The sequence below is a fragment of the Talpa occidentalis genome, unplaced genomic scaffold (genome assembly GCF_014898055.3).
Source record: "Talpa occidentalis isolate TD23 unplaced genomic scaffold, MPIMG_talOcc4v2.1 talOcc4.13, whole genome shotgun sequence".
Taxonomy (NCBI): domain Eukaryota; kingdom Metazoa; phylum Chordata; class Mammalia; order Eulipotyphla; family Talpidae; genus Talpa; species Talpa occidentalis.
This window is the reverse complement of record NW_023601322.1, coordinates 36,629,462-36,651,925: the sequence shown is the minus strand read 5'-3', so window position 1 is coordinate 36,651,925 and position 22,464 is coordinate 36,629,462. Positions and strand designations below refer to the sequence as shown.

The 22,464-nt window shown below is 36.8% G+C and overlaps 1 protein-coding gene across 1 annotated transcript in view; it reads left to right on the top strand.

The window, feature by feature from the left end:
- The window catches only part of TAF4B (TATA-box binding protein associated factor 4b), a 95,381-nt gene that overhangs the window by 11,171 nt on the left and 61,746 nt on the right, over positions 1 to 22,464 (top strand). The window contains exons 4-9 of the mRNA XM_054694121.1: positions 2,546 to 2,707; positions 3,086 to 3,208; positions 6,844 to 6,933; positions 9,502 to 10,119; positions 14,637 to 14,769; positions 16,241 to 16,346. Coding sequence (XP_054550096.1) covers positions 2,546 to 2,707; positions 3,086 to 3,208; positions 6,844 to 6,933; positions 9,502 to 10,119; positions 14,637 to 14,769; positions 16,241 to 16,346 — 1,232 coding nt within the window. The remainder of the gene's footprint in view (positions 1 to 2,545; positions 2,708 to 3,085; positions 3,209 to 6,843; positions 6,934 to 9,501; positions 10,120 to 14,636; positions 14,770 to 16,240; positions 16,347 to 22,464) is intronic.

The following is a 22,464-nucleotide window of genomic DNA, read 5'->3' as shown; positions in this document are numbered from 1 at the left end:
CCACCCACCCACCTGAGGAGGGTCCCACATGGCGCGCAGACCTCTCCTGCAGCCCGCTGCTCCCCTCAGCAGTGTGCTGCGGTCCTTCTGCCTGCTCTGCTCCCCGCTCTGGCTCTGGTGAATTCTCTCACCCTCCCTCGCTTCTGACTGTACCCAGTGCATGTATAAACAAAAACAAAACAAAACAAATAAATAAATAAATAAACATGCCTCTATAAAAAATTAAAAAAAAAAAGAAAGAAAGAAAATGGCCCTCCTTAAAATTGCATTTGGTCTCCTAAAATTGCTTACAACTTATTTTGCTAGCTCTGCTAGCTCTAAGTCTAATTTTCACAGGTTTATTTCCCATATCTACCAGTGCTTTTCCCACCTGTTTCGCAAGTGTGTCTGAAATCAGTACCGGAACAGGCCTACAAAGCATGGAAGTTCCATTGGCTGGTTTCGAACAGCAAGGCAGAGTTATGATTAGAATTTAAGACAGTCCATCCATTACTGCAGTGGGGTTATATAGATAGGATAAAACCAGGTTATCTACCTTACCATGTCTGGTAAGAGGTGAAATTGGCATGGAAGGTGCCTTATAACTGGTAAAGTATAGTAGGTATATTAAAGAGTTATGAAGGATAAATTTTGTGCTGGAAACAAAATATTAACAAGAAAGTAGAAATGCCATAAATTCTGCTTCTACTCACACAAAAAGGACACTTTTCTGGGGCTCAATTTTCATTGGTATTTATCTTGTGGACTATATTTCCTTTGGGAATTCATCTCTTCAGTCTTGAAAGGTCATAATCTCACTAGATGGTTCTGATCACACTTTCTTAAATATAGTAGAACAAAGAGTTGATGGCTCAATATAGAATATACTTACTGAAGAAAGAGAATTTCTTTGCTCTACATAAACTTAAAAAAGCTTATAAGAAAATCTCCAAAATGATTCAAAGGAAACTGCACAGTAGTTGTCCCTAAAGAAGCTGACTAAGGATAGGAATAGGATAGAGTCTTCACTTTCATTGTTGTTTTTGAGACTTAATTATATTTAATAAAATCATACTAATTTTTTACGTTACTTTTTTTTGCTTAACATTTCATTTTTAGTTTTAGTCTTTGCCATTAATTTTTAATTTCTTTCTTATTTTACCTTCAGTCATGCCTTTTTCCCTGTTAAAAGCCTTTGTGCTGTGGGGTTATCAGATAAATGCAGGAAGCATCAAGTATTGTGTATTAAAATGATTTTATTTTATTTTTTAAAGAAACCTGTCTCAGAGAATGTCAGTGCTTTGTTTTTTTTTTTTTTTTTTTAAGATTTATTTATTTTATACAAGAACTGGGGTATAGGTCAGAGGCGCGGAAGGATGAGAGGATTCACCAGAGACAGAGCGGTGAGCAGAACAGGCAGACAGACCAAAGACACTGCTGAGGGAAGCAGCAGGCAGGGAAGCAGCTGCCCCACCATATGGATTTCTCCCTGGCCAGGCGGAAATCGAACCTGCGCTGCAGAGGCTGTGGACAGCTCCATAGTACTGCATTCAACCCACTGCGCCACTGGGGAGGCCCTAAAATGATCTTAAATTAAAAAAAAAAAAAATTAAGGATTCTTGTCTAATATATGTTCCAGTCTTTTTTACATGGGAAATTTGGGTGTACATTTAAATTCACTTGTCTTGACTTTAAAGAAGGAAATTTTCTTGAAAATGATAGCAATACCAAACTGTTCAACCTGTAGAACACGCAAGCATTTAAATTCAAATGATAGTGTAAAGTTTCTCAGTGTGAATTGTAAATACTTTTCTCTCCTCCATCCCAAACTTTACTTATGGCCTGTAACTTTTAGTGTTTGTCTATAAAATGAGGTTGTTGCTTTTCTCTCCTTTTATCTATCTACATTACTTACAACTATGATTTCTTGTGTGTATTAAACATTTTATCCTGCAGATGGTGCTATAATCACACCTCATTTCAATAGAGGGTGAAAGAAACAACTGAAATGCTTTTTGGTGTGAAAAAAGGTTACTATGTCTTATACATTTTGCTTACTCTAATAGTCTACATATCAGCAGCTTATCTGAATATAAGATAACTAGTAGCTCTCTCTGCTTTATACTTAAGAAAAAGCAGAAAATTACAGAACAGGTAAATATTATTAATATATTTTTATATAAATACTTGCTCTTGCAAATCTTTCTTAGAGAAGTATTAGTAATTACTAAGGATATGTGTTTAGGACTTTTTCACTAACAGTCCTAGATAGTGGGTGCCATTGTTAATTGTTTTTTACAGAAAGGAGTCAGGATTAACAGAATTAGGTAATTTGGTTGAAGTCAGCACTCAGCAGATGTCAATGAAAAGAAGGTAGATGAGAATGAATCCTAGGTCTGCTACTAGAGCTCTTACAGCTGGATTACATTGCCTTAGATTAATAGAGTAACAGAAAAGCAAGATGTCAGGCAGGATCCATTTGTAGTCTGATAATTATGAAATGAAGCACCACTATGATACCTATCATAGCAATTCACATCTAAATATATGCTACTTTTAATTTCAGTCTGTGACTGTGCCAACTAATGTTGTCACAGTTACACCAGTGAAGCCGTTGAATACTGTATCTAACTTGAAGACTTCAAATTTGGGAGCCTTACCTGTCCCCTCAAATGAGCCCAGTCTCAAAGCAGAGAACTCAGCAGCTGCTCAGACTAATCTTTCTCCGGTAAGTTCTCACTTGTACCGTACATAAATACAGCTTTTAAAGATTTACTTGCAGGGCCTACCTGGTGGCGCAAGGAGTTAAGATGCAACCTATGAAGCTATCTGCAGCCACTGCAGCATGAGTTCGATCCCCCGGCTGGCTAGGGAGCAACCCGTACAGTGCAGCGACCTCTCCTGGCTCGCTCACTGCTCCCCTCAGCATTGTATTTCTGTTATCTGCCTGTTCTGTTCCCCACTCTGTCTCTGGTGAATCCTCTCACCCCCTGCACCTCTGGCCTGTACCCCAGTTCTTGTATGCATAAATAAATAAATCTTTAAAAAAAAAAGATTTACTTTTTCTGTTTTCTAGCAAACATTTGTGTTTGTATTTCTGTATTAGGCAATGCTAGAAAATGTGAAGAAATGTAAGAACTTCCTCGCAATGTTAATAAAACTAGCATGCAGTGGATCACAGTCCCCAGAAATGGGACAGAATGTAAAGAAGCTGGTGGAACAACTTTTGGTAAGTTGTACTATAAAACTTGCACCTCTGGGGCCTCCCCGGTGGCGCAGCGGTTGAGCGCTGGGTTGCGAAGCTGCCCGCAGCCTCTGCAGCGCCGGTTCGATCCCTGGCTGCTCCCTGGCCACCGGAGGAGGGTCCCACATGGCGCGCAGACCTCTCCTGCCGCCCGCTGCTCCCCTCAGCAGTGTACTTCGGTCCTTCTGCCTGCTCTGCTCCCTGCTCTGGCTCTGGTGAATTCTCTCACCCTCCCGCGCTTCTGACTGTATCCAGTGTTTGTATAAACAAATAAATAAATAAATCTTTAAAAAAAAAAAAAAAAAAAAAAAAAAAAAAAAAAACTTGCACCTCTGTAAGAATCCTTAGAATATGTTTCAAATGGGAAATTAATATTTTTAAATGAGGCTTACTTTAAATGAAATTTTTTATGAACTTTGGTTTTGCTTCCTGAAAGCTATGTAATGTTTATAAATCCTAGACAAGTAAATCTGTTATATATTACTTTCTGTAGCATGGAGATAAGGTTTTAGGCTACCCTGGAAAGATGCCTTGGAGAGAAGGTTGATTATTTGGTCAAATAAAAAATTGTTAGTAGAATTGCAAATGCCAGAAAGATAGGCTATCTGCAGATAATGAAATTCAGTTTTATGTCCAAACAACAAACTTGGGGACCTGTGGAAGTAAAAGTTAACCTTTGTAGGTTTCAGTTTTCTTCTTAATTGAAAAGAGTAAATGTGAGATCTTTGAGGTTTGTGAGAATGCCAGTATGCTGTGTCTTTCAGCTATAAAATTACACATTTTTGGTTTCTTATATCTTCTTTCAGATGAAATGCTTAGATATATTAAAATGGATGAAAGTGGAAATTAGCAAATGCTGCACATTATGTGGTTAAGCTATATGCTGAAATTATAACAGACAGATGCACTGGGATTTTTTTAAATACTAAAATCTATAAATTTTCTGCCCATATAATGAGAATTTTTGTGTATTTCTTTATATAAAACTGATCACCTTTTCCCAGCCTAAGATTTGCATATTTCAACTGATGTATAGAAATACAAGCATAATTTTAAAGTATTGAAATACCTTTTTTATTATTGCTTTTTATTCTACCTATAATTTGTTAGAAATAGAGTATAATCTAAGTGGTTACTTTTCCATTTGAGGAAACTATTTTAGATATTTAAAATTATGTCATAAAAATATGTTTTTAATTTAACTTGAGCATCTTTTTGAAACTATAAACTTTATCTTTCATTTTCAAGCCATGCTAGTTTTGAAAGGGAATCTGGTAACTTGTTTCTCTGAGATTAAAAACTCTAGAGGAAGACGCATGAAAGCAAAGGAACATTTACCCAATAAACATTTTTAAAAAATATCCAAGTACAAAGAATTTATGTGAATTTTTGTGAATAGCTAGGAGCAGTCAGATTAATCTAATACCTTTCTATCTTATGACCTATTTAGCTTAGAACAGCAAATAACAATTGTTAAACAGTTTATTTTTTGGATACCTTCATATTCTTAAAAATTAAGGATTCCGAAAGACATTTTGCTTTTGTGGAGATGGAGATTAAATCAGAAATTTAAAACAAATTTAAATTTACTAATTTGTTTTAAAATAACAGTAAGTCCGTTAGTTGTTAACATAAATAATAAATAACATCTAGATTAAAACTAATTTCCAAAATGAAAAATTGAATAAGTGACATCTTTGTAACAGTTTTTAATATCTGACTTAATAGATATAGCTGGATTCTCGTAATCTGCTTCTGTTTTTGTCCTAATTGTGATATATTATTTTGGTCAAAGTGTTTGTTTGGTGAATATCTGACCTCATGCAGAAAGGTAGTTGGGAAAGGAAATATTTTAAGAGGTTTTCTTTCCAGATCATTTAGATTCTTTAGAGTCTACTGATTGATCTTGCATTCCCAGATCTCTTATCCATGCATGACTTTTATAATTGCATGCATTTGGTCTTTTGGAAAACATTGTTCATTGAGCTGTGCAGATCTCCCAAAGATTGGTTACCTAAGATAGAAAAAAAAAATCATAGTTGAATCTCACCAGAAATTTAAATACTGGATGCTATTAAGCTAAGGATTGTAGTTACAGATTTTCTAGAATTCTAATTTTGGTGTGAGTACTCTAATTTTTGTCATTAGCAACAACTACTGTCAGTTGTTTTCCTCATAGTGATAAGTTTGGTTGGTTTGTTGGTTTGACAGGTTGTCTATCAAATATCCAAGTCTGAATAACCACAATTGATTTTTTTGTTTTGGTGGGACCCTCGCCGGTGGTTGGGGAATGAACTGGTACTGCAGAGGCTGCGGACAGCCTCGCAGCCCAGCGCTCAACTGCTGCCCACCAGGGGAGGTCCTAACCACAGTTGATTTGACTTCTTTGCAATAAATGAAAATCAGCTAGTTCAGCTAGCAACTCAATAAAAAAGTGTTATTCCTTGATCTCTGTCTTTGGTCTGAGGCAGAAATGATCTATATATGAATCCTATTTTGTCATATCTAATACTAAAAAGACATTTACTAAGGGTTGTGATTTACTAAAATGAATTCTTACTGTTTCATCAAGGACATCTTAAAGGCAAACATTTTATTTTTTATTTTTACTACTAGTGCATAGTAATGTAGAATGTGATAACTATTTCAATTTGTTGTCATTTCCTTTCTTGCCAGCACTTTTACCCACTGTTGCTTTTTGATTATCAGTACAAATCTCAGCACAGTGAAAAAGGGCCCCCAAATTTATTAATGTGATTATAACTTAGACATCATAGGCGACTGAATACTTAGCATGTAAAACAGTATGGAATGGTTCCTAAGTCCTTTGGAACAATAGGGTATCTATTATTATTGTCTGTGTAATAGCATTCTAAAAATATAGTCTTACCTTAGCTAAGGTAATTTAAAAATTAAAAAAGCAAAACAAGAAAACTCAAGGTCCCCCAAACAAAGAACTTACTATTCCCTACTCTAAGAAATTTAGGACTCTGGTGTCTTTACCTCTTAATTTTTAAGAAACTATAATACTATAGCCTCATTTTGTGAGCCAGCTCTTCTGTGATTCAGCTTATAGGATTCTTAAAAAGAAAAAAAAATCCCTTCATTGTATTTATTTTTATATGAACAAACATCTCGTTTGATTATTCATTTTATAGATCATATGAAAAAATGACCCCATTTAATGTTCCTTTTAACACTGTGCAAAGCTTGCAATGTCTGCGTTCATGAGTTATATATTCTTTCTCTTTTAAAATATTTCTGGACTTAAAAAGTGTTTTCTGGGCCTCCCCGGTGGCGCAGTGGTTGAGCGCTGGGTTGCAAAGCTGCACGCAGCCTCTGTGGCGCCGGTTCGATCCCTGGCTGCTCCCCGGCCACTGGAGGAGGGTCCCACATGGCGCGCAGACCTCTCCTGCCTCCCGCTGCTCCCCTCAGCAGTGTACTTCGGTCCTTCTGCCTGCTCTGCTTCCCGCTCTGGCTCTGGTGAATTCTCTCAACGCTTCTGACTGTACCCAGTGCATGTATAAACAAACAAACAAACAAACAAGCAAACAAATAAATAAATAAGCATGCCTCTATTAAAAAAAAAAAAAAAGTGTTTTCTTTCTCTCATCCCTCAGGAAGCAAAAATTGAAGCAGAAGAATTTACTCGACAACTATATGTTGAACTCAAGTCTTCGCCTCAGCCTCACCTAGTTCCTTTTCTTAAGGTAGTCATATGTTACTTTGAAAATATTGTTTGGATTGATTATTTTGAAATAATTAAAAACCTGAATATTTCATTATGATAGGAATTTAATATGAAGATACTAACACTGTAGGAGAAACCATTCAGTGCTATTGTAATTTGTAAAATATGTTCACAAACCATATTCTTTGTATTGGAACACATTGAGAAAACAAATAACATATTAACAAAACTTAATTTTATTGTTTAATGTTTATATACACAAAGATTCTGGACTCATTGAAAATATATATAAGACCTATTTTTTATCCTAATGACTCATGTTTTTTTAGAAATAATAAACCAGGGGCCTTTCTGGTGGCACAGGGGTTAAAGTCTCAGCACTATCAAGCTGTTACCAGCCACTGTGGCAAGAGCTACCCATACGGTGTGGCACACCTCTCCTCTCTCGCCTGCTGGTCTCCTCAGCAGTGTATTTCGGTCTAATATTAAAAAAACAACTTATGTTGTCATACTCCTGTCTATGATTTATTGAATTAAGTGGAATTTGATGGAGAATAATAACTGTTAATAAGAACTTGGCTTGGCAGGGAAAGTATTTCTTTTGAATACTCAGATCTGAAATGAAATTGAATTGAAATTTATAAAGACGTTAAAGATCAGAAGCTATAGTGAACCAAAGACTCATCCCATACCTTTTAAAATAATGGAATTAGGAGTTAGTTGCCTTTGGGAAATTTTAGCTTAATCATGTAAGAAAGATGAACGAGGCTTCATAACAGAAGACTCCCTTTTGTTACCTCATGAAAGAAGAGTAGGAAGGGAGATGAGGTACCACATTTCCAGTAGGAAACTAAAATTGTGGAAACTGACCCTAAAAGGTGACCATATTGATTAGGAGGGAGCCAGTCATGTAATTATAGTATGGTTAACGAAACCATGATTATTTTAGCCAGGAAGACTTGACCTGAGGAAGGGAAAGTTTAATGATCGGTACAGCACCTAGTATTCAAACAACTAGTGCCCTGTTTCTGGATGACCCTCCTGATTGAGAGTTTGAGGCAGTTCTTCCTTGGGTTCCTTTCAGTGCAAAAGTTCTGTGAGTTATAGGTGTTCCACATAACACAGACAACTCTTGAGTTTATCACATTTCAACTTATTGAAGTCATGGTAAGAGAAAAGAGAAGTTAGCACCTACTATGTGTCTGATGCTTTTCTCCAAAAGAAGAGGTGTTACATAGTATTTTGCATTTTTAGAGATGAGAAAATCATTTAAATTGACTATCTTTTGATAAACTCACAGGTCCAGAATTTAGTCTGTCTGGCTCAACTTGCTAAGTAACTTTACCTTTCAGTTACCAAGTTTTTCACTTTGTATCTGTTATCTAAGCCTTATGTAAAAGCCTTATGCATTTTTAAAAAACATTTCCTCTTATATTTGGGAACTTTTGGAGATTGGAAGTTGGATAGGGATGAGGAATTCAGCTTTTAAGTTCAACCCTGGCCAGGTGACCAAAAGCTTATTTAGACAAACATTTTTTATTGTTGCCTCTTTAAGTCTTACTACTTTAACATTTCTTTCCAATTGAGTTTTTCTCAGAACCCCCACACCTTAAATCTCTACCTTAAATCTAATTACTCAAATTACTTCATTTTATTTCTAAAACAACTTATTTCTTGTTTTCTACCATATTTGAAGTTTGGAAAAAAAGATTATACAATACTTTCTGCTTCTTATTTTTCTTTGTTTTATACACACACACACACACGTGTGTATGTGTGTATGTGTGTATATATATTTTCTTGTCTGAGGAGGTCATATAAGAATTTTTTCAATCTTTTTTAATAGAAAATATAAAGGAATAAGTAAAAGCAAATGAAAGGAAAGGGGGTAATAGTACTCATTTGCTTCTTGAGTTTGACAAAATTTAAATTTAAAAAAGACAAGAAAATCTGCCAAAACAGTCAATGACCAAAAGATAACCTGCTATCTACCTTCTTTTCCGTCTCTTTTACTTATTCAAAAACAAAATAAAAAGGTAGAACTGTAACTTTTTAGTTTTAACTGCCTTAATTCTCTCAGCAGCTACAAAGATAGGCACCATCTTAAAATCCAGTCAGAAAATATTCTAGCTTAACTAGGAAATTTACCTTGGTTGTGTTTATTTTTTTTTGATGAAGAGACTATTTCAATCCAAAATTTGAAACATATTTAACAAAACTTTTTAAGGTTCTGATATCATATAAATAAACTTATAGATGCTAAAGTTATTAAGGTTATGTGGTTTAGATGAATATGAACAAGTATGATATGGTGTTTCATTTTACCAAATTGATGTTGAGCTATAGTAACTAAAATAAGAATAATATTGAGACACACCAATTTTGTGTTGAAAAGTGAAGTGCTTTTGGTCTTTAAATTGATTTATCCTGGATATGGACAGAATATAAATTAGTGATACAGATTTCCTCTGTAGAAACACTTGATATAGTTTTATTTTGTAATAATGTAAAGTACAAAGTTGCCTTATATTGTAGTAGCTAATTTGTTTGGCTATCCATGTTTGTTTTTTTTTCCCTCTGTCTCTAGAAAAGTATGAATGCCTTACGACAACTTATACCTAACTCCCAGAGCTTTATTCAGCAGTGTGTTCAGCAGACTTCTAGTGAGCTAGTTATTGCTACCTGTGCCACAACAGCAACATCTTCTCCTGTGGTGACAACAACAATTTCCTCAATCCAGTCCGAAAAACCCATCATTGTATCTGGAACAACAACACCCAGAACTGTATCAGTGCAAACTCTGAATCCACTTGCTGGTCCAGCGGGAGCAAATACTGGCGTTGTGACACTTCATTCTGTGGGTCCAGCTGCTGTATCAGGAGGAACAACAGCTGGAACTGTTTTGCTTCAGGCTCCAAAACCACTTGTGACATCTATACAAAATACAGTTGCAGCAGTCTCACTTCAACCCGAAACACCAGCTGTCTCTGGGGCAGCAGTAACATTGACCCTCCCATCAGTAACTATAGGAGAAACTTCAGCAGCAGCGATTTGTCTTCCACCTGTGAAGCCTGTTGTTACTTCTGCTGGGACTACATGTGACAAGCCTGTCATTGGCACTCCAGTTCAAATCAAACTTTCACAGCCAGGCCCCATTCTTTCACAACCAGCTGCTATTCCACAAACAGTTAAAGTCAAACAACTAGTGAGTAATGTTTCATTTCTTCTTCCATTTCTAATTTCAAAAATTTCAAACATTCAGAAAATTTACAAGACTAGTAAAAAATGAGTCCTTTTATGCCGTTGGCCAAATCTCAGTTATTAATATTTTACCACATTTGTCTCTTCTCTCTAGTCACACACCCAGACATTTTTTCCTGAGCCATTTAAGAACTGGTTGCAGAAATTATGAAAGGATATACAATATGTGCATTTCAGTTTCTTTAACAGAAACTCATACATTTTTAAGAAATCTATTTTTTTAAAAAAATTTTTTTTAGATTTATCTATATATACAAGAGCTGGAGTACAGGCCAAAGGTGTTGGAGGGTGAGAGGATTCACCAGAGACAGAGTGGGGAACAGAACAGGCAGACTGACTGAAATACACTGCTGAGGGGAGCAGCGGGCGAGACAGGAGAGGTCTGCTTCACCATGAGCGTTGCTCCCTGGCTGGCTGGGAATTGAAGCTGTGCTGCAGAGGCTGCGGATAGCATTACAGCTCTGCACTCAACCCCTTGCGCAACCAGAGAGGCCCATACATTTTCAATTTGAAGGATTTATTGATTCCAGTAAAAGCTGGTCAAAAAATTAGAAATTAGTGCTTCCCTGGTGGCACAAGGGGGTAAGCATCGCACTGTGAAGCAATCCGTAGCCTCTGCAGCGCGAGTTCGATCCTCCGCTGGCCAGGGAAAAACCTACATGGTGAGGCAGACCTCTCCTGCCTCGCCCGCTGCTCCCCTCAGCAGTCCATTTTAGTCAAGTCTGCCTGTTCTGTTCCCCGCTCTGTCTCTGGTGAATCCTCTCACTCTCCTGTACATCTGGCCTGTACCTTGGTTCTTTTATGCATAACAAAGTCTTTAAAAAAAATTAGGAATTACTTTCAGCAAATTTTATGAAGAATTTAGAAGAGCCTTTAAGGAAATAGCATATTCTGAGGCTTACCAGGTCTGAATTTTAATTGAGATAAGGCATTTAGATAAATTCCAAATTCTACTTCAGGATTTTTATTGGAATTGGGATCATTTATTTGGGACCCTCTGTTGTCTAGAACTCAACTTTGGTGACTGCATACCAGTACTTATTGAATAATACAAAAAAATTAAAGGAGATAGTACCCTGATTCTGGTAGCTTTGTGTGCACTTCTTTAGTTATCTTGAGGTTCGTATTTGATTTGTGTATATTTATGAAGAGGAGAATGGGTTGATGTTGAAATAAAGAGGGAAAAGGTATGTGGGATGTCCTCATAGACTTCTTTAATCCATGCTTGTGTTTTGCTTCTTTATGGAATTTAAGAATACTTTCTTTTTAGATACTCCAAACATAGTTAATGTAGAAAAACAATAGTTCTTTCTTTTGCTTGCCAAGTAGGAGTAAATATATCTCTTCTATGAGTCCATTTCCATCTTTCTAAAATAATTCCATCTCTAAGATAATGCTTAGGGCACTAATCCTGTAGAATTATTTATTGGGACACCTTGCATTTTTTGTTACTTTATTTAGTAATACACACTAAATTTAAAATTTTACATACAAAATATTAGAATATAGAATAAATTGTATCCCTAAAATTTTGTAGAACTCTTCCACCTGCTTGTTTATATTAGCAGTGTATCAGTTTAAGAATTTCTGAATAATGGGCCTCCCCGGTGGCGCAGCGGTTGAGCGCTGGGTTGCGAAGCTGCCCGCGGCCTCTGCGGCACTGGTTCGATCCCCAGCTGCTCCCTGGCCACTGGAGGAGGGTCCCACATGGCGTGCAGACCTCTCCTGCCGCCCGCTGCTCCCCTCAGCAGTATACTTCGGTCCTTCTGCCTGCTCTGCTCCCTGCCTTGGCTCTGGTGAATTCTCTCACCCTCCCGCACTTCTGACTGTACCCAGTGCATGTATAAACAAAACAAACAAACAAATAAATAAATAAAACATGCCTCTATAAAAAATAAATTAAAAAAAAGAATTTCTGAATAGTTCAGTATCCATAGCCTTTTTTATTTATTTATTTTTTATTTTTAATATTTAAATTTTATTTTTTATGTTCCCCATACAATTACAACCCCCTTATTTTGATCCCAAGCCCTCCTTTCCCCACTCCCGCCCCCCATAGAGTGTCTCTGGCTCATAGTTGTTTGTTGATTTTGATATTTTCTTTCTTATAGTTATTCTTTTTCCTGGTCCCTTATTTAAGTTTTCTAGATTCCTGCTATGAGTGAGACCATCCGGTATTTTTCTTTTTCTTTCTGGCTTATTTCGCTGAGCATGATCCCTTCCAGCGCCATCCATGTTGCTGCAAATTGCATGTGTTTATCTGTTTTGAGTGCTGAGCAATATTCCATGGTGTATATGTACCACATCTTCTTGATCCAGTCATCTATTTTTGGGCATTTGTGTTGTTTCCAAAGTTTAGCTATTGTAAATTGTGCTGCTGTAAACATAGGGGTGCAAGTGCTCTTTGGAATTGATGTTTCTATGTCCTTGGGGTAAATACCTAGGAGTGGAATTGCTGGATCATATGGAAGCTCTATGTTTAGTAGGTCAAGAACTCTCCAGACAGCTCTCCATAGTGGTTGGACCGGTTTGCACTCCCACCAACAGTGCGGGAGAGTTGCTTTTTCTCCACAACCTCGCCAACATTTGTTGTTGCTAGTTTTTTTAATATGTGCCAGTCTCACTGGTGTAAGATGGTATCTCATTGTAGTTTTGATTTGCATTTCCCTGATTACAAGTGATGTTGAACATTTTTTCATATGCCTGTGGTCATTTGCATTTCCTCTTCAGAGAAGTTTCTTTTTAGCTCTTCTGCCCATTTTTTGACTGGATTATTTTCTTTGTTGAGTCTCATCAGCTCTTTGTAGATTTTTGTGATCAGTCCTTTATCATTGTGTTGTGTGCAAAAATGTTCTTCCAGTTGGGGGGGTTTCTCTTTGTTTTTGTTATTGTCCCTTTTGGTGTGCAGAAGCTCTTTAATTTGATGTAGTCCCAGTTGTTTATCTTTGCCTTCACTATCACTGCTTTGGGTGATGTGTCTGTAAAGATGTCTTTGATGTGCATATCATGAAGTGTTTCACCTATATTTCCTTCTATGTATTTTGTGGTTTCAGTCTTATGTCTAGTTCTTTAATCCATTTTGAGTTGGTTTTTGTGCATGGTGTGAGGTAGTAGTCAAGCTTCATTCTTTTACATGTAGCGACCCAGTTTTCCCAGCACCATTTATTGAACAAACTTCCTTTGCTCCAATGCGTATTCTGTGCTCCTTTGTCAAAGATTAGTTGACCATAAATCTGTGGGTTTATTTCTGAATTTTCTATTCGATTCCATTGGTCTGTGTGTCTGTTCTTGTTCTAATACCATGCAGTTTTGATTATTACAGCTTTGTAGTGTAGTTTGAAGTCTGGGAGTGTGATGCCTCCATTCCTTTTTTTTTTTTTCAGGGGAGCTTTGGCTGTTCTGTGTTTTTGGTGATTCCATATGAATTTCATCAATAATTGTTCTTCAATAGCCTTTTTAAATATAGGTGACTTTTCCCTTCTTTGAAATGAAAAAAGAAACTCTGCTATTCTGTGTTTTCATTGAAGCTAAAAATAAGACTCTGTTAATTAATGTAATTTCTTTTTATTCCCAATGCTTACTTTCTGGATTTCTGAACCGTTGTTATCTTGGAAAATGCCATTAGCATTGTCATTTTCCAGATACTTAAAAAAACCCAATCCATTAAAAGTCCTATCACTTAGAGATATATTTTGAAGCATTTATGGATAAAAAGATATATCTGGGATTTGCTTTGAAATAATTGAGGGTGGCAGAGAAGTTCATAGGAATGTAGAAGAAACAAGATTGGTAAAGAATTGTAGTAATCATTGTTGAAATGGCATAATGGTATATTTTATTATTCCCTCTACTTTTGTGTATGTTTGAAATTTTCTTAAAAAATGAAAATAGGATCCATGTGGAGATTTAAACTGGGCAGTGTGGAATGTGAATTGAGTTATTTTAAAAGACAATATATATTGTGTGAAATAGTCTTGTTTTTCACTTTTGAGCTAGGTAATCTTGCCTACATAGTATTTTATTTTATTTTTAAAGATTTATTTATTTATACAAGCACTGGGTACAGTCAGAAGCATGGGAGGGTGAGAGAATTCACCAGAGCCAGAGTGGGGAGCAGCGCAGGCAGAAGGACCGAGGTACACTGCTGAGGGAGTACACTGCTGAGGGGAGCAGCGGGTGGCAGGAGAGGTCTGCGTGCCATGTGGGACCCTCCTCTGGTGGCTGGGAGCAGCCGGGATCGAACTGGTGCTGCAGAGGCTGAGGGCAGCCTTGCAACCCAGTGCTCAACCCGCTCTGCCACCAGGGAGGTCCTATATAGTATTTTGAATTTTAAATAGGCTTCCTTGTTATGTTAATATAATGGTATATTTACAATTGAGTGTGCTGTTGTTATTACTGAATACTTGTTCTTTTGCAAAGCCAGTTTAGTTGAATGACTATTGATAGTTCTCATTGTTTCAGGTAGTCCAGCAACCTTCTGGAGGCATTGCAAAACAAGGGACCACACTTTCCCATTCCTCAGCATTGACCATTCAGAAAACCGGACAGAAGATGCCAGTGAGCACTGCAGTACCGACCACACAGTTTCCTCCAGGTAGACTCTGACCCATCACAGTGTGATTTTATTTCTTATTTTTTTTTAAAAGATTTATTTATGCATACAAGAGCTGGAGTGGAGGCTAGAGGTGCAGGTAGTGGGGGTGGTTGGGGCGGGTAGGAAGATTCACCAGAGACTGAGTAGGGAGCAGAAAAGGCAGACTGACTGAAATACGCTGCTGAGGGGAGCAGCGGGTGGGACAGGAGAGGTCTGCTGCGCCATGTTGGTTAGCTTCCTGGCTGGGGATTGAACTCACTGCAGTGGCTGCCAACAGCTTAATAGTGCTGAGACTCAACCCCTTGCTAGTGCAAGGGAGGCCCAACATGATGGGGTTTTATACTGTCTTTTTTGGTTATATTAAGAGAAGGGAGATTTGATCTTTTAACTTCTTACCTATGAGAGAAGACTGAAAGATACTGTTGCATTCTTGGCTTGTTCAACTATATATTGTTTTAGAATTAAGGAAATGACTACTCATGATATTTTGTAGATACTATAACAATCTGCTAGTAAGTTCTTTATTTTTTTTTAAATTCTTTATTTCCTCTTCTAAGGTGTGAGGGTTTTTTTTTTTTAAAGATTTATTTATTTATTTATACAAGCACTGGGTACAGTCAGAAGCGCGGGAGGGTGAGAGAATTCACCAGAGCCAGAGCAGGGAGCAGAACAGGCAGAAGGACTCAAGTACACTGCTGAGGGGAGCAGTGGGCACTGCAGGAGAGGTCTGCGTGCATGTGGGACCCTCCCCGGTGGCCAGGGATCGAACCAGCGTTGCAGAGGCTGCGGGCAGCTTCGCAGCTTCACAGCCCAGCGCTCAACCGCTGCGCCACCAAGGGAGGCCCTAGTTAAGTTCTTTTTGAACTTATAAAATTTGTCATAGCTGGGGCCTCCCTGGTGGCACTATGAAGCATCTGCAGCTACTGCAGCAGGAGTTCAATCCCCAGCCAGGGAGGTGACCCACATGGCGAAGCAGAGCTCTCCTGTCTCGCCTGCTGCTCCCCTCAGCAGTGTATTTCAACTGACAATCTGCCTATTCTGCTCCTCACTCTGTCTCTGGTGAATCCTACCCCCTACTGCTCCACAGCTCTGGCCTACATCCCAGCTCTTGTATGCATAAATAAATAAATCTTTAAAAAAAAAATTTTATCATAGCCTTACTTATTTTTAAAATGTACACCTTTTTCTAAATTTGAAAATCAGTCATGCCCATAAGAATTTTCATGATGTATTCTTAAAATTTACCAATGTTTTTGTCACCTTTTCTGCATATTTTTATAATGCTGATAATTCTAAAACAATTTAAAGACTTATAAAAAGAAATGAAAAGGTTTTGATTTTGAAAGATGCTTTCTTGTATTGAGAATAAATTCAGTGTCATGTTTGAATTCAAGCAGGTTTGTAAGGCAGCTTGAGCTTTCGATTATGTGATTGTTTTTTTCTCTACTTTTTTCTTCTTTTGTTTTTATAGCTTCTATTCTAAAGCAAATTACCCTGCCAGGAAATAAAATTCTGTCAGTTCGAGCATCTTCTATTCAGAAAAATAAAATAAAAGAGAATGGAACAACATCCTTCAGGTAAAGAAAGTAAATAGTTAAGACTTTGTATAGTCAAAGGAAGCAGTATTTTAAAAAAAAACACCAAAAGAGATGACAAGATAATAGTAATATAAATATTGATTCCTTTTTAAAAAGCTAATAGTACTTCATTGAATATTATTTATGAATAGTAAAATGTACAGATCTTAAGTGTGCAGCTCAGTGAATTTTTATGAACATGTATACATGTGTACTCATTATCCAGACTGAGACACTGAACATATCAACCACCTTTATGCATCTCTCAAATCAGTTATCCCCACCCCTGCTTCCAGCAGTCATTATTCTTTTTTTTTTTTTTTTAAGATTTATTTGTTTATTTATGCAAGCACTGGGTACAGTCAGATGTGCGGGAGGGTGAGAAAATTCATCAGAGCCAGAGCGGGGAGCAGAACAGGCAGAAGGACCGAAGTATACTGCTGAGGGGAGCAGTGGGCACGGCAAGAGGGGTCTGCGTGCCATCTGGAACCCTCGCCGGCGGCCGGGGATCGAACCGGCGTTGCAGAGGCTGCGGGCAGCTTCGCAGCTCAGCGCTCAACCGCTGCGCCACCAGGGAAGCCCAGCAGTCATTATTCTTAATGCCTAATCATCATGTATCATTTTTTGTCTATTTTTGAATTTGAAGTAGATAGAGTATTGCATTATTATATACTCCAGTGTTTCTCACCTTTTTAACATAATGTTTTTGAGATTCTTCCATTTCATTTTGAATATTAGAAGATTGTTCTTCCATATTGCTGAGACGCTTTCATTGTATGAATGTAAATTTATCTATTTGTTCATGGACATTGGTGTTTCCAGTTTTTGACAATTTATGTAAAGCTGTTATAAATGTTTACATATAGATTTTTTTATTTGAATATAGATATTGATTTGTTTCTAGTAAATATGTAGGAGTATGCTGCAGGGCCATTAGGTAAGCATGTGTTTAAATATTTAAGAGAATACCAAATTGTTTATCAGGGTGAGTGCCACTTTACATTCCCTGCAACAATAAGCTCCAGTGCCCTCCAACTTTGTCAATGCTTGGTATTGTCAATTCTGTGGTTTTAATTTATATTTTCCTAATGACTAAATACATTGAAAATCTATTCTTCTGTTTATTTGCTGCCCATATATCTTTTTGGTGACATGTATGTTCAGACCTATTGTGCATTTTTCCTTATTGAGTTGTTCATTATCTTAACGTTGAAGATTTTAGAGTCCTTTTCTATTCAAGATCCAAGCCTTTTGCCAGGTAAGTGATTTGGAAATATTTTCTCTGTGGTTTGATCTATTATTCTCTTACCAGTGTCTTTCACAGAGCCAAGGTTTTTAATTTTGCTATAGCTCAGTTCATTAATTTTTTTCTCTTGTAGATTATGCTTTTCATATTTCATCTAAGAAAAGTTTGTATACTACAAGGTTGCAAAGATTTTTCCCTTATGCTTTGTTCTAGAAGTTTTGTTTTAGGTTTGTCATTGATATACCCTTAGAGTTAATATTCTTTAATTTCTACCTATTACCTACATAAAAATTAATGTGAATATTCTTCTTTCCCTACCTTCTCCCAATTTTAATTAACTTTTTTTTTTTTTTTTTTTTTGGTCACAACATACTGACTTTTATATATTAATCTTCCTTCTGTTGGGGGGGTGGAGTCCACAAAGCCTGTATGGAATTAGCTTTAGGACATCCTTTTCCCCCTAACATGTCCTCATCCCCATCTATTTTTACTACAGGTTTATTTTTATATTAAAATGTTTTCTTTCAGTCCCTTTTCTGAAGCTTTCTCTCATCTCTTGATTGGAAGAAGTTCATCCACTCAAGAAAAACTCATAGGTGTAGAATTTCCTAAATTCTTACATGTAAGATATATGTAAAATTCTTAAATAAAAACTGTCTTTCAATGTCCTAGATACTTGGAGGACAGCTTGACTGTGTATGAAGTGAACATTTTTTGTAGTTTTTACTCTATACTGCCCCGTTATTGCCTTGATTTGCATGTTATTTTTAATCAATTTTATCTTTTTGTCTATGGTCTTGAGAATTTCTTTATGTTAGAAATTTAATACTTTTACACTAAGATATATAGTAAAACATTGATGATTCCTATTTAATTTTTCCAATTGGTCCTTCTAAATACAGATTTACTTACTGAAATTCCTGCAAAGTTTTCTTGGATTATAGTTTTAGTATTAGTTCTAGTCCTTTGTGGTTTCTTTCTTCAGGGGCTGTAGTAGTAGTATAGACTTTTTTCTTTTTTATCTCTCTTTCCAAATCTGCCAGGTTAAATTGAATGTAGTCCAAACTTTGACCTACCACAACACATTTTTAGTATTTTCTGATTTGTGATGTGCTCAGTCCTTCTGCAAGTAGTATAATAATAATCCTGTTTCCCCCTCACCCCCCGTTATTTGGTTTAAGTGATTATTATGCTCTTTTTTTAAAGATTTATTTTTATTTATTCATACAAGAACTGGGGTGTAGGCCAGAGGTGTGGGGATAAGAGGATTCATCAGACACAGAGTGGGAGCAGAACAGGCAGATCTACTGATAAACCTTGCTGAGGGGAGCAGTGGGCCAGAGGGAAGCAGTCTGCTGAGCCATGTGGTTTAGCTCCCAGGCTAAGGATCTAATTCATCTTGCAGTGCCTGGTGATAGCTTGATAGCACTGATACTTTAACCCCTGAGCTACCAGGGAGGACCTAAGTAATTATTATTTTCTCTATTCCATTTTAATTCCTCTGTTTACTTTTTATCTATATCTTTTTGTGTTTTTCTTTCATTTGTTTGGTCGATCTGTGGCGATTACAATCTGTACTTTTAGTTTCTCTCTAATTCGATTTAATGCAATATACATATAAAATGCATGAACCTTGCAAAAATATGTTCATTTACCTGACTCTTTAGTGCCATATATTTTAATTTTCTTAGGTATTTCATCAGCATGCATTGTAAACTATTCTATAGTGTTGTTATTTGGGCTTTAAGCAATTCTATTTTTACTTAAAACACTTTTTCTTTAAAACAGAGCTCTTTAAACAACTCTCCATTCCCTTCTACTTTTTTCTTTAGAGTAGGATTCTTTTCATCTTGTAAAATGAAACTCTGTATTTATTAAACAACACCTTATTCTCTCAAATGCCCCATTCCCCATAACCACTTTAACCACTGTATTGTTTATGATTTTTACTGGTCTAAATATCTCATATAAGTGAACTATATTGTATTTGTCATCCTTTTTTTTAAAGATCTATTTATTTATGCATACAAAAACTGGGGCCAGAGGTTCAGGGGTGAGAGGACTCATCCAAGACAGAGTGGGGAACAGAACAGGCAGATTGACAGAAATACACTGCTGAGGGGAGCAGCGGGCAAGTTATGAGAGGTCTACTGCTCCATGTGGGCAGGTCCCTGGCCGGGGATCGAACTTGTGCTGCAGTGGCTGCCGACAGCTTCATAGGTTGCGTCCTAACCCCCTGTGCCCTCAGGGAGACCCTTGTATTTGTCTTTTTGTAACTGTTTTATTTCATATAGAATAATGTCCTCAGGATTTATTCATGTTGTAGCATGTGTCACAGTATTATTTTTTATTAAGACTGAATTATATTCCTTTATATGTATATGCTACATTTTGTATACTCATTGATTTGTCAGTGGACACTGGAGTTGCTTACATATTTTAGCTGTTGTCAGTAATGCTGCTATGAATATAGGAGTACAGGTATCTCAAGTCTATTTTCAGTAATCTTGAATATGTAATCAGAAGTGGAAATACTCTATCATACAGTAATGGTAATGCTATCCATCTAGCTAAAGGCATGTGTGTGTATGTATATATGTGTGTGTGTGTGTGTGTATATATATATATATATATAGCTAAAAGTGTATATATATGTTTTATCTTTTCAAATAATCAACTTCTGGTTTCATTAATTTTCTCTTTTATTTCATTATTTCTGCCATAATCTTTATCTTCTGCTTTTGCTAGCTTTAGATTTAGGGTTTTTCCCCCCTAGTTCCTTAGATTTTCAAACTTATTTTTTTAAATATAATTGTTAGCATGTGACTGGGGGATACCCTGGTACCCCCAACCTTCCACACTCTAAAAGGGTCTGGCTATGAATGCACACAAAGACAAAGGAGACTTTAGTGTAAAAGAATGTGAATAGAGTTAATGTGTATAGAGAGAGAGAAGAAAAGAAAGGTAATAGTTTCCCAATAAAACACCTCAAGTTGATGTGGCTCAGGAGGTTAAGTCTCAGCACTATCAAGCTGTCGCCACTATAGCATGACTTCAATCCCCGACCAGGGAGCTAACTCGCATTGCACAGCAGACCTCTCCTGTTTGACCTGCTACTCCCCTCAGCAGTGTATTTCAGTGTATCTGCCTGTTCTGCTCCCCACTCTGTCCCTGGTGGGTCCTCTCACTTCCCTTCTCCCCACACCTCTCTCCTGTACCCCAATTCTTGTGTGCATAAATAAATTTTAAAAATAAATAAATAAAACACCCAAAGTTACCTGTCCCTTCATGGGTAAATGCCTGCCATGGGCTCCCTGGGTCCAGAAAATTTGCCACAAGTTTAAGGTACTTTTTGATGGTGAACCACTGGAAAGAGGTTTTGAAGCAGTTCCCAGAAAGCTGGGACAAACAGAGCAAAATCAAGACAATGGATGTCATTGTTACCCTCCCCATATGTCTCTCACCTCCATGTCTCTTTCAGTGTCTCTACATGTCCCTCCATGTTTCTGCTCCAAGTTACCAAGTCCCTGGTGCAAGTCCAAAGGTGAGAAGCAAGCACACCCTTCTTTTCCACATGTCTCTTCTGAGCGCAGCTACCTTTGATGTTAATATAACTTCTCTTGGCTGCTCAGATTCCCCCCTCTAGTTCCGAATAGCTATTCCAAGGCAGGTACAAGTAAAGGGAGGCAGGGAACATGGTACCCCTCCCCCTTTTATGGGTTTGCCTCTGTTATATAGTCAGTTAAAGGTATGCATTTCTCCCTTATCTCTTTTGCAGTTTCCCATAAAGTTTGTTATATTGTGTTTTCATTTTCATTTGTTTCTAAGTATTTTCTAATTTCCTTTGTGATTACATTTTTTCCATGCATCAGTTATTTTAAAAGTGCTTTTGTTTCATTTTCATAGATTTGTTAATTTGACAGTTTTCCTTTGATTTCTTACTTCACCCCATAGTGGTTGGAGAAGACATTGTATGTTATCTTTTTAAATCTATTGAAACTCCATTTGCAGCCTTGATAGACAAATCCTAGGAAATATCCCCTGTGTACTTGAGAAGAACATGTTTGCTTTTGTTTGGGTAGTGTGTTTTTTATATGCCTGTCAAGTTTACTAGGTCTGTTGTCTTGTTTGGATTCTCTGTATCCTTACTTAACTCCTGCCTAGTATTCTGTTCATGGGGGGGTATTAAAAAATCTCTATTCTTGCAAAAGTGTATATTTCTTCCTTTAATACTGTAAGTTTTTGCTTCATACATTTTGCTGGTTTTTGAATAGGTGTATAAAAGTTTGTAGTTGCTCTTACTGATTTGATTAAAATTGAATATTCTTTAATTAAAGTAGAAAAGTAGAATATTCTTAGTATATTGTAACTGTTACTTGCTTTAAAATTAGACCTTTTATTAAAACAGAATGATGTTCTTAGTATCTTGTTTTGTTTTTTGTTTTTTGTTTTTTTTTTTTGCTTTAAAGTCTATTATCTGAAGGAACTGACAAAAATAAGCCAAAGCAAACCCTTGAAATCTGAATGTAGAACTGAGCCTGCCTGGAGGGGAGCTAAGGGGGAAAAGGGCCAATGGACTGTGATCGAGAATTATGGGCACTTTGGTGGTAGGTGTTATTGGTAACATACATCTGAAGAAGAGTGACCCTATAACCCCAAGTTATATACAGTGATATAAACTGATACTACCTTGGTTAAAAAAATACAATTAAATGAAGTTTCTAGATAGGAATTTTAAATAGTGATAGCAATTACTATACAGCCAAAGATAATTGACATAACATGGCAAAAGTAACATGGCAAATCTATTCACTGCCTCAGTTCTTGATTCCCTTTTGGTCAAATTGGAGACACTTCTATAAGAAGTTCTTT